At 42.1% G+C, this 11,225-nt stretch overlaps 2 protein-coding genes across 2 annotated transcripts in view; both read right to left on the minus strand.

Moving 5' to 3' along the window:
- Positions 1–5,780, minus strand: part of LOC115754162 (uncharacterized protein At4g26485-like) — a 31,907-nt gene extending 26,127 nt beyond the window's left edge. Inside the window, exons 1-3 of the mRNA XM_048273435.1 lie at positions 5,547–5,780; positions 5,135–5,440; positions 4,784–4,985 (exon numbers count right to left, since the gene is read on the minus strand). Coding sequence (XP_048129392.1) covers positions 4,784–4,985; positions 5,135–5,312 — 380 coding nt within the window. The 5' untranslated portion in view covers positions 5,313–5,440; positions 5,547–5,780. The remainder of the gene's footprint in view (positions 1–4,783; positions 4,986–5,134; positions 5,441–5,546) is intronic.
- Positions 3,955–10,982, minus strand: LOC115731245 (uncharacterized protein At4g26485-like). Its single transcript, XM_048273436.1, has 4 exons — positions 10,805–10,982; positions 10,382–10,583; positions 9,835–10,232; positions 3,955–4,106 (listed from the first exon to the last, which is right to left on the minus strand). The coding sequence occupies exons 1-3, from the start codon at positions 10,980–10,982 to the stop codon at positions 9,884–9,886; spliced, it is 729 nt and encodes a 242-aa protein (XP_048129393.1). The 3' UTR covers positions 3,955–4,106; positions 9,835–9,883.
- Positions 10,983–11,225: the final 243 nt, after the last annotated feature.

An 11,225-nucleotide genomic window follows, 5' to 3' on the forward strand; every position in this document is an offset into this window, starting at 1 on the left:
TTTACTTTATTTTTTTATTTTATAGTAAAACAAGAAAATATGAATATTCAACAAATTTGACATTATTATTATTTTTCTTCTTCTTCTTCTTTTTTAAATAATTTTTTTTGTAAGATTTATATATATATTTTGCCATCTTGGGAATAAAAATAAGAGAACACACACACACACACACACACACACACACACACACACATATATAAAACACATAAAAATGCATAGCTAACCCATTAGACAATATTCTAACGGAATAAAATAAAATAAGATAAGATAAAACAAAATACGGGATCGCCAAAATTAGGTGTCAACAACAATATTACGAAAATATCACTAAAATCACGAAATTGCCTAAAATCCTAAAATTATGTAATATTATGCAATATTACGGACATTGCCAACTTTATTTGCATCATTCTCCCCTGCTAGGAAAAAGATTTGTCCTCAAATCTGGTTCTTCTTCATTGACTTCAATCTCTTCAAATTCAATCCCGTCTCTAAGATTATGAAATCTGCTTCGTTCGGGACGGTCTCTCCAACGAATCAAGTAATACATCAGCTTGAGCCCCGTAAATTCTCCGAAAACACATCTTCAAGCTTATTCATTCAAAGACACAGTGCAAAGTGTAGAGAACTTCATTTCTTGCTTGATTCACTTTCATCTGCGGAAACTTCCACATCGACCTCTTTGCTTGCCCACAAATAGATGGGAAAGTTAATAAATTTTGAGTAGTTCTTCACTAAATCCTTCCCATAATCAAATATAGGTTCTGCAAGCAAGATCCCCCGATGCATAATTGACGGCATCATATACATGGCTTTATGCACCGTGCTTTGACACCGGGCAACGACTTTGAGCATCCGGCGTACAAAAACTGCTGCATCTTTCTCAGCATAACGGCTGTCTTTCTTGGACAATATCCGATCGAGTAATTCACCACCATTATATATTCCAAGAACAGCATACAAATTTGTGTAGAAGCCCCTACTAGATTCAAGAACACCTTCATGAATATTAACAATATCCAATAGTTTAGGCACACGCACCTTCGGAGAACTCAATGGGCCCATCACGTTCACAGTATCCGTACAAACTTCCGTAGACAACGGACCCAACGTGCAATCGCGCGATTCTTACACATGGCACAGACTTGTGATCGCGCCCTCCTTGAAGGCTTGCACCTCCCATGCTGGCATCCGCGCGGTCACCTAGGGGACGTCACCCTTCGTTGACACGATAATTTCTACCTTCGTGCCTGGATCCGCATCTTCTTGTTCTCCATCAGATTCATCATAAACTGGATCTTCATTAAAGATTGGATCTTCAACAAATATTGGATCTTCGTCAAATATCACATCTTCGTCAAATATCGCATCTTCATCAAAGATTGGATCTTGAAGCTTAGGAATCTCGATCTTCATCCTAAAATTGAGAAAAGTGGATTGACTTTCGGGTCGTGCTCCTCGATTCTGTCCCTGGTTCAAATCTTTGAAAGGATTATCATCCTCCTCTTCATCATCGAATGCATTCTCAGATTCCGCTCCTTCTTCGGATTAAACGTCTAACCTCGCCTCCTCAAGTTGTCGCTCCAAATTCTGGATTCGCCTTCTCTGTTCTTCAATTTCTACACCTCGCAGGTATCTTAGAGGCCGTTGTTCATCCGCTTCGGGAATGACTCCACGTCCCCGGCTACCACGAGCCCGCCGTCCACTACCACTATGATTCTGTTCAGCCATCGGTCCAAGGCAACCTATGCTCTGATACCAATTGATGCGTAAACGCAAACGGAAATTGGCTAAATAGGAGAATTAGAATTGATAATGAGGAACAATCTGTTCTCTCATATACGATTATCAAATCAATAAAATAATATCAAAAAGTCTGAAGGTCCTTTCACTCGAAACCATAAGCACCCTTATATATGGTGCTAACCCTAATTAATCTAGGAAACACAATATTACGAAAATATCACTAAAATCATTAAATTGCCTAAAATCCTAAAATTATGTAATATTACACAATATTATAGAGATTACCAACTTTATTTGCATCAAATTATAATGCGATGCGAGTTGCACGCTATTGATCTTCTATCGATATTGTCTTGCATCCTTAGGATGCCTTGAGCGAGTTTATGTCCTATCCAGACTTAAGCGTTGACTTATGGAGATTTTATATCTCACCCATTGTTATTAAATGTTTTTAGGTCCGTGATACCTATAGTACATCCGGTGAGGTTCGGAGTCCCCGTAGACCAGTCCTATGATGTTGTTCATCTCCCAATTCTTGGGTTTGACCAGTTATGGGAGCACCATACTACGACCATCTAGGTCGAGGAAGGGCTAGGTTTTTTGGTACCTCATATTTTCAAAGCCTGGCTCGTCCGAGATGGTGATATCTTATATGGGCCGATCCGAGGGTTTGATGGATCTCCTTCTGCGGCCTTGAGTCGGATGTGGGATCTCATGGATTTAGACACTCTGGATGGGGAGGTTGAGGATCCGGATAGCGATATGGATTCTAAGGACTCTAACCTAGACCCCAGCTGGGTTTTCACCCTTGAGTTGTGTTTTTAGAGACTTTTTGATGGTGACCTTTTTGTTGTGATCTGAGAGGGTGAGGATGGCCACTCTATTTGATGAAGATACGAGTTAACCTTGGCGACCCCCGTTTTTTTTTTTTTATGGTCATGTAGAGTAGCCTTAGAGAACGGGCCGTAGATACCTACGTCTCTCGAGGGTTAAAACGTATCTATAAATAAGTAAAATTTTGTCACTAAGTTGTTTGATATGATTGATATTCTACTTTTCTATTCCTGTTAATTTATTTTGTTTGAGAGTGGCACTTTCCGCTTGTGTTTTCTTTTAAAAGATGAAAATAAGAGGTCGATGACGTGCTTGAGATGTGATCCTTTTATGATCTGAGGCGATTTGGTAGTGCTGTTACTGGCCCGGGGATCGGGGCGTGACAGTGGTAGAATTAGTAGAGGGCACAAATTGTTGATGAGTAGGCAAAAAAGACAAAAGGGAGGAATATGTAATATTACTGAAATAGGGACCTCTTTAATAATTTCTTTTGAGTTGGGTGCATCCAAAGGCATAGATTTTCCATTCTAAAGTGGTGGAAGAGGCATTCAACCTAATTCCCAACTCTCGCTCTCATCGCAAGGCGGATTTTAGTGGCCTCTTTTTCAACGGTTGTAGTTGAACAAGCATTTAATGCTACGGGATTAATTTTGGACGACCGATGTTCAAGATTACATTCGGATTCGGCGGAGGCTCAAGCTTGTCTAGATGATTGGACAAAAGCTCAATTTCGACAACAAGAGATGGATCGCAACGCAGAAGCCGAATTCTTCAATGATGATGATGGAAATACCAACACCATGACTACCGGAATGGGTAGCGATGATTGATGATGAGGTAAGTTGGGGTTATCAAAGGTAAAAGAATTACATGGGCTTTGATTCTTCTATCCCCAAGAAGATATGTAGACGCTTAATGATAATTCATTAAGTTTAAGCCGATTCCCCCTCTTTTTTTTTCTTCCCAAATTTGATTACAATGTATAATTTGATTATAATTTATATTTGATAATTTTTTATTTTTTTATTTCATAATTTACTATTTAAAAGTTAATATATAAAAACTCGAACTGGACTCGGCCCTTGAACAGGGACCGCCTCTTAAGGGGTCGGTTTCGGTTCGGGGGTGGCCACGAACCGGAATCGCCGGTTCATAAATCGGAACCGGTCAATTTTGAACCGTGGCCACCTCTACCTGGCGAGCTCCTCCATCGCCTGTGGCTAGTCACCGGCTATCACTTTGGCAACGACCGGTTGAGGAAGAAATAAAAGACAAGTAAAAAAATAATTAGAAAGAAAAGGAAGGTAAAGAGAAAAGAAGAGGAAATGATTCCTTTTTAAAAATAGAAAATTATTCTCACCATTTAGGAATTTTTTAATTGATCTAAAATATTTTTTCTGGTGGAAAATCCGAAAAACTTTCTCCCAAAAGCATGCATAAAAATGAATTGCATTCCAAGATAGATTACGAAGTTAAAGCTTCATTCATGCACTGCTGGAGAAGACTGCATAGAACTACACCACATCATATATGCCACCCAGTGATCATTTCGCTTCAACATGCTCAACAAGCGGCCAAGCTCAAGTTAAGCAGTGCATTAGCGATATGGATTCCGTGATTATTTTTGCTAAACTTGTAAGTCGAGGCTTCTCCGATTGGGAAAGTACGAATACACTTTACGCCCAAACCTCTCCAGTGGACATACCCTACGTAATCCCGATCGCAGAACCGCACTTCCTCGACCAAGAACAAGCCTTGTTTCACGGATATTTTTTCCTAAACATGTAAGTTGAGGCTTTTCCGATGGGGAAAGTACAATTACTATTTATGTCCGAACCTCTCCGGTTGACATACCCCACATAATCCCGCTCGCAGAACCGCACTTCCTCGACCAAGAACAGGCCTTGTTCCTCGGCCAGCTTCTCGATTCTCCACTTGCTGTATGGATGACCCATCTTGTGCGTCACGTGTATCTCTCCGTCCTTGGCCAGCATTGCCTTCGCGTTGTTCAGGAAGGCCCTCACCAGATTCCGGTGACGCCTGAAAACCAGATTCCCATTCGATAATGCTAAATTTGCAATGCAGGATAGATCATTACAGACGGAAAGAAAGATCGAGACACACATTTGTGGAACCAATAAGGATGGTCAGCTTCAGATGAAACGAAACGAAACGAAACGCTCAAGAGCCGGAGACTAACTCAATCTGGAGTGAGGATGCTTCAGGGCCGTGGAAGCCAGCATGAGGAAAGTTGTAGACTATTCGATCGAAGGATTTATGCTTGAGACTGGGGTGTTTGCTCATGGTATGAGCGTCCACATCATGCAAAACGGTGCCCCAAAAGCCATCGATGGTATCCAAGTTGTCAATCGCTGAAGATGCATATCTCATCCATATCATGCCTAAAGATAAAAAGGGACGTGAAAATTTACCAAAACAAGGGCTAGGATTAAAACTGAGGGACAGCCTTAGAAACGGTAAGGACAGACAAAGCATCGAGAACATCCTCGGTCTTTCTAGCGAGCTCTGGTAAATGATTTTGCATCGGTACCTCTCGAGTCGAGCGAGGTAGCTACCATGTTGCTGGCGTCGCCGAATTTCCTGGCCAAGCAAGCTGCAAAGGAAAAATCACCCTCACCTACAAGCAGTATTCTGTGGAGATTGCTGTAGTGCTTGATGCGTTTCTCTGGTCCCACATACCCATTCCCATCCAAGTTCGCCTCCGCCATTGATCCAAATCTTATCAGTTCGGAGCTAAATCATTGCAGCTTCTTCATCGATCCTGTGTCCTAAAGCGAGCATGCCATTGGGGTATATAAAGAGCATTATGACTGAGTGTCTTGAATACCAAAAGTCTCTGCGGTGATCAGAAAGTGCAAGCGCTCGGGTCAGTCAATGGCAGAAGCAGCTATGTCTCCTAGTTTTCTTCCAAAAAAGAGTTAAGGTTTGTAAGCTTCATTTACCTAGAAGCTTGATACATCATCCAAGCTTGAACGACCTCTCATATCCTCGAGTGTGCCTGTCTGATCACCTAGTAATGGAATTCGACCATCAAGAGGATGTACGATCTCATAAATACATGTAGTGTCGCGTTTGGCACCGGTACGTCGTAATCAAATTGAATCGAAAGAATGGAATGGAAAAGGCGATGCCTGTGATACCTGAGTTATGGTTGGCTCTGTTAACTGAAAGGTTAACTTGGCTCTGTTTCTGATACCATTCGCCTAGTTTTTTGAACTTGGCTCTGATACCATTCGCGCCAGCCGCCGGGATCAACGACGTTGGGGTCTTTTTCTTCATAAGAGGGAAAACTAGCGTGGTCCCTTCTATCGGAGGTGATTGCTCACCTTGGTTATGCATGTATGCATGCATGATGTTTATAGTGGTTTCCCACTTTATGCTCATGAGTCTATAGTGTTCTGTGTTTGTGCCTGAAAGTTTGCTTCAGTGGTTTGAAATACCTCCCTTTGGGCGAGTACTCGTCACGTCCGTGTATCTCTAGATGTAGGTAATGAAAGCTTTAACATGGAAAATAAATGGATCTATCAGCCAAAATTTATCATCTTCCTCCTCTGACCAGTTTACTGAATCTAGAACAAGAAAGATTGCCCTCCCTGCAATTTCGCACCTAATGAAAGGCCCAACGAAAGCAGAATGCTTAGGTCGACCATAGCGTCCGCACTCAAAAACTCCTCTCACTATGATACTCTAGCGCTTGCTAACTCCTCCTCCTCCTCCTCCACAAGACCTGCTGCCCTACACGGCCATGCCCACAGGAAAACGGGACTTATGCTGACAGAGAGTTATCAACACGAGCAAACTTTCTCATAAGAGAGTCGACGTAGAGAGATTGGCGACAGACTAATGCTGATCACCGCTATGAGCTACTGCACGACACCGTTAGGATGGGAAGTTCTTCCTCGGAGAACTAGAACTGCACTGATCTCCTTGAGGCTAGGCTCTATCGGTTATGGACCTGCAATGGCTACCGAGAGCATTGGAAAGGAAGATGCATGCTGAAAGAAAGATCCATGTGTTTAGCCACAAAAGCTGGGTCTAAAAGGCTTTATTCATTACATGCTAGATACACCGGGGACTTTCCTCCCCGTGGGAGGTAGTGCACGACTCGTGCATTGCCTTGTTACACTCAGCAGGTTTTCTGAAGAGAACTTCCATGGCTTGAGAGGTGTGCTATGGAGGTGTTCTGTTTCCAGAGATCTCTTTCTACTGGAGGTGAGGGGCGCCTTATACAGAGGTGAACCTATCTTCACCTGATGCTTTGGACTCCTTTTGCAAAAGCAAAAGACGCCTCCACATTATTTTCCTCTTTAACAGTCAGTCATTTCCCCCTTTTATTTTTATCGAAAAGTCATTTCCCCCTTTAGTTGGTGGATGATCCTGAAAGAAAAGAGGTTTGGACGGTAGCGTCGGTAAGCGAGTGGAAAGCAAAGATTCCTCAATTCTTCGTCAGTCATGTCGGACATCTGCTTTTCCGATTGCTTTTCGAGCGACCACTCCTTGGAAACATTAAAAAAAAAAAAAAAAAAAAAAAGCCCAAAGTTGTTTTATTTCCTCTAATAAAGATCTCAAATGAATTTTACTTCAAATAAAAGTTCAAAGTATCATCATTTTCTCAAATAATGATTTAAAGTGAATATTATTTCAAGTAAGGGACTGAAGTGGCCATAAAATCTTAAAAAAGAGCTTGATTTCAGGGGCATTTTCATCTTTTTCTTATTTGATTTTTTTCTTTTTTATTAGACTTATCTTCTTTTCTTATGTTTCCTAAAAAATTAACAATTTTATTTTTTTAAAAAAGAAATACAACATACACATGCGAGGCCACCGCTCCATCGCTCGGGACACAAGGGGGTTGATGGCCGGCGGGGTCGCCAGCACCTTGGCGAGGGTCAGCGACCCCGCCTACTGGAGGCGAGGGCTAGGAGGCCCTTGCCAAAACTAGGAGAGGACCCGACCCTCTCTCGATTTTCGCGAGGGACAAAGGCCCACACCTCTAGTTGGCGGGGTCGCCGGCTCTCGTTGAGGAGCCGATGGCCATAGGTAGAAAAGGTAGCCTGCCGCTTGTGCAACTATTTTTTTTTTAACCTTTTAAAAAAAAGTAAAAATAGAGAAACAATGAACAAAAATCAAAGTGAGAAATGACAAAAACGTCATTTAAGCCAAATCCTTTTTTAGAATACAATGATCACTTCAAACCATTATTTAAAATATATTATATCACTTCGGGTCTTTATTTAAAATAAAATTTAATTGAGACTATTATTTAAAAAAACGAGAGGATTTCAGACCTTGATTCGAAAATTTTCCCTCACTCCTCTCTACGAGTGCATTGCTGGCTGCCCGTCTTCTTTTCCAAAAGCAGATTCCCCGAGTGGGTCCGCTCCTGGTGGGGGAACATGGGCGTCTGCTGGTGCTGGCGTCAAGGTTCCTCCCATGATGGCGTCTCCTATCACTGTGATGGGGACTTCCATTTGTACTGCTAAGCATAGGATTCTTGCTTGAAGGTTTTGATTTCCTTGACGATGTGGACGGATGGAAACACTTTCGGCCTCCGGGTCTTCGTATCTGCCAAGCTCTTCCACTCTTGATTGTGGTTTTGATATACGAGAACCGGTTTAAAATTCAAATTATCCTCCGTAATTTCAGCCTTTTTTTTTATTATTGTTAATAATTATTAATTAGTTGAGATTTTCTTCATATTTTTAATTGTTGCCATCCGTATACATGTACCATAAATATCATTGAAATACAACAATGAAAATCATCTTGGAAAATATTCTCTCAATCTCCCTTTTCATAGTATAGAAGCAATTTGCTCCTAAGTGCCCTCTCATCCCCCTTTTTTTAAAAAAAAAAAAAACTTGTTTTTCTGCCTTCTTTTACCTTAGCCATGGCTACCACAGACTCTGCTTCGAAACAATTCTCCCCGAAATTTCAGTAGCCACTTAAACCAGACTTATTGCAATCTCTGTTGGTGCGTAGCTTCCCATGAAGCTAACTTTCATTAACTATGCTTCTTGGCAGGCTTTATTCATGTCCTTGCTAGTCGGATATGACCTTGAAGGATTCATCAACGGAACACATCTTTGCCCATCGGAAGAGATCACCTCCGACAGTCAAACGATCGCGAATGCCGCCCACCCTCATTGGATTAGACAAGACCAACTCTTGCTCAACGAGATTTTCGCTTCTTGTGCAACATCTCAAAGCGCATGGAACAAACTTGCAACACTTTACGCAAGCAAATCTCGATCCCCCATCATGCATCTCACGGACCAATTATCAACGGTTAAACGCAACTCTCATTACATTTCTGATTTTTTTACAGCAACTAAAATATATCGTAGATGAGTTGGTAATGATTGATTCGCCTCTCCATGACGATGACCTTGTTATCCATGGTCTCTGAGGACTAGGACTGGAATACCATGAAATCGCAGCGCGATTTATGCTCATGAACACAATCACTTTTGAGGGACTTTACAACATATTAGTTGCCCATGAAATGTTCCTTCAACATGAAGAAACGGCAGCTAAAGTCCTTTCATGGGACTTTACAACATATTAGTTGCCCATGAAATGTTCCTTTAACATGAAGAAATGACAGCTGAAGTCCTACTGGTAACAGCCAATTTTAGCACTCGAAACACTTGAGGTCCGAGAGCTCCATCCCAATGGAACAACTCTAGCTGTTCTGGATAGCTTGTTGGAGACTCCAAAAATTCCCTTAGCACCCACAATTTGGACTGTCGAAGAGATCACAGAAGTAGTGACTCACGGTCTCCATACCACAATAGTTCCCGTCGTTTATCAATACTATGATCGCATGGGACACTCCGCCAAAAATTGTTTCCGCATTCAAGACGCAATCCGTGCTCCAGTTGCAAATGTTATCGCTAGCCAAAGTTCAACCCGAGAGGAGGGTTGGTTGATTGATTCGGGAGCCTCACATCATGTTACAATTGATCTTGCTAATTTATCTTTGCATAGCGAGTATGAAGGACTGGATGAGATAGTCATTGACGATGGCTCAGGTTTTAGTATCACTAACACTGGTTCTACTACATTAAATTACTGGCATACTTCCTTCCAATTGTCTAATGTTTTACACACTCCTCAAATCACCAAAAAATTGATTTTAGTTTCACAATTTTGTCGTACTAGCCGAGCAAGAAAATGAAGTGCCTTCCAAGCTAGGTTGCGAAATTAAAGCTTTCTTTTATGCGCTGCTGGAGAAGACTGCTTAGAACTACACCACATCATATATACTACCCAGTGATCATTTCGCTTCAGCATGCTCAACAAGATCGGCCAACTTCAAATTCAGCAGAGCATTAACGATATGGATTCCGTGATCATTTTTGCTAAACTTGTAAGTAGAGGCTTCTCCGATTGGGAAAGTCCGATGACACTTTGCGCCCGAGCCTCTCCGATTGACATACCCTCCATAATCCCATGCAGAGAACGGCGCTTCCTCGACCAAGAACAGGCCTTGTTCCTTGGCCAGCTTCTCGATTTCCCACTTGCTGTATGGATGCGCCATCTTGTGCGTCACGTGAATCTCCCCGTCCTCCATCAGCATCATCTTCGCATTCTTCAGGAAGCCTCTCACCAGATCTCGGTGAAGCCTGAAAATCAGATTCGCATTTGATACAGTTAAACTTGCAATGCAGGATAGATCATTACAGACGGAAAGAAAGATCGAGGCACGCATTTATGGAACCAATATGGATGCCAGCATCAAATGAAACGAAACGCTCGAGAGCAGGAGACTTACTCAATCTGGAGTAAGGATTCTTCAGGGCCGTGGAAGCCAGCATGAGGAAAGTTGTAGACGATTCGATCGAAGGATTTGTGCTTGAGAATGGGGTGTTTGCTCATGGTACGAGCGTCCACTTCATGCAAAACGGTGCCCCCAAAGCCCTCGATCTCTTCCAAGTTGTTAATCGCTGATGTTGCATAACACTTCTTTATCATGTCTAAGGATACAAAGGGACATGAAAAATTTACTAAAACAAGAACTAAGATTAAAACTGAGGGACAGCCTTAGAAATGGTAAGGACAGACAAAGCATCTTAGGTTGTCGATTTCGATACAGACATCGAGAACATCCTCAGTCTTTCTACCGAGCTGCGGTGTTAGAGACCGAATGTGACAAAAAAAAAAAAAAAGACAAGGCAAGTGATTTTTGCGCAGGTACCTCTCGAGTCGAGCGAGGTGGCGACCATGTTGACGGTGGCGCCAAATGTCCTGGCCAAGCAAGCTGCAAAGGAAAAATCACCCTCGCCCACAAGCAGTATTCTGTGGAGATTGCTATAGTGCTTGATGCGTTTCTCTCGTCCCACATAGCCATTCTCATCCAAGCTCGCCTCCGCCATCGATCCAAACGTTGTCAGTTCGGAGCTAAATCATTGCAGCTTCATCATCCATCCAGTGTCCTAAAGTGAGCATGCAGGTGGGTATATAATGTAATATGTGAGTTATTTTTTACTAGGTCAAAATAGGTGGTGGGACCCATTTGTATTAAAAAAAGAAAAGAAAAAAAGAAAAGGGATTAGTTGGTTTCTCTTAAAAGAGGCATCGGGAGTCTTCCATCGCATAAAGAAAAGAAAAGGAAAACA

Source organism: Rhodamnia argentea, chromosome 2 (genome assembly GCF_020921035.1).
Source record: "Rhodamnia argentea isolate NSW1041297 chromosome 2, ASM2092103v1, whole genome shotgun sequence".
Taxonomy (NCBI): domain Eukaryota; kingdom Viridiplantae; phylum Streptophyta; class Magnoliopsida; order Myrtales; family Myrtaceae; genus Rhodamnia; species Rhodamnia argentea.

Bases quoted from the DNA above. Each gene is read 5' to 3' on its own strand.
- LOC115731245 (XM_048273436.1), bottom strand. From the start codon at position 10,982: ATGGCGGAGGCGAGCTTGGATGAGAATGGCTATGTGGGACGAGAGAAA. The intron at 10,584-10,804 runs GTACCTGCGCAA...TTGTATCCTTAG, and splicing joins CACCTCGCTCGACTCGAGAG to ACATGATAAAGAAGTGTTAT. The intron at 10,233-10,381 runs GTAAGTCTCCTG...TCTGATTTTCAG, and splicing joins GAATCCTTACTCCAGATTGA to GCTTCACCGAGATCTGGTGA.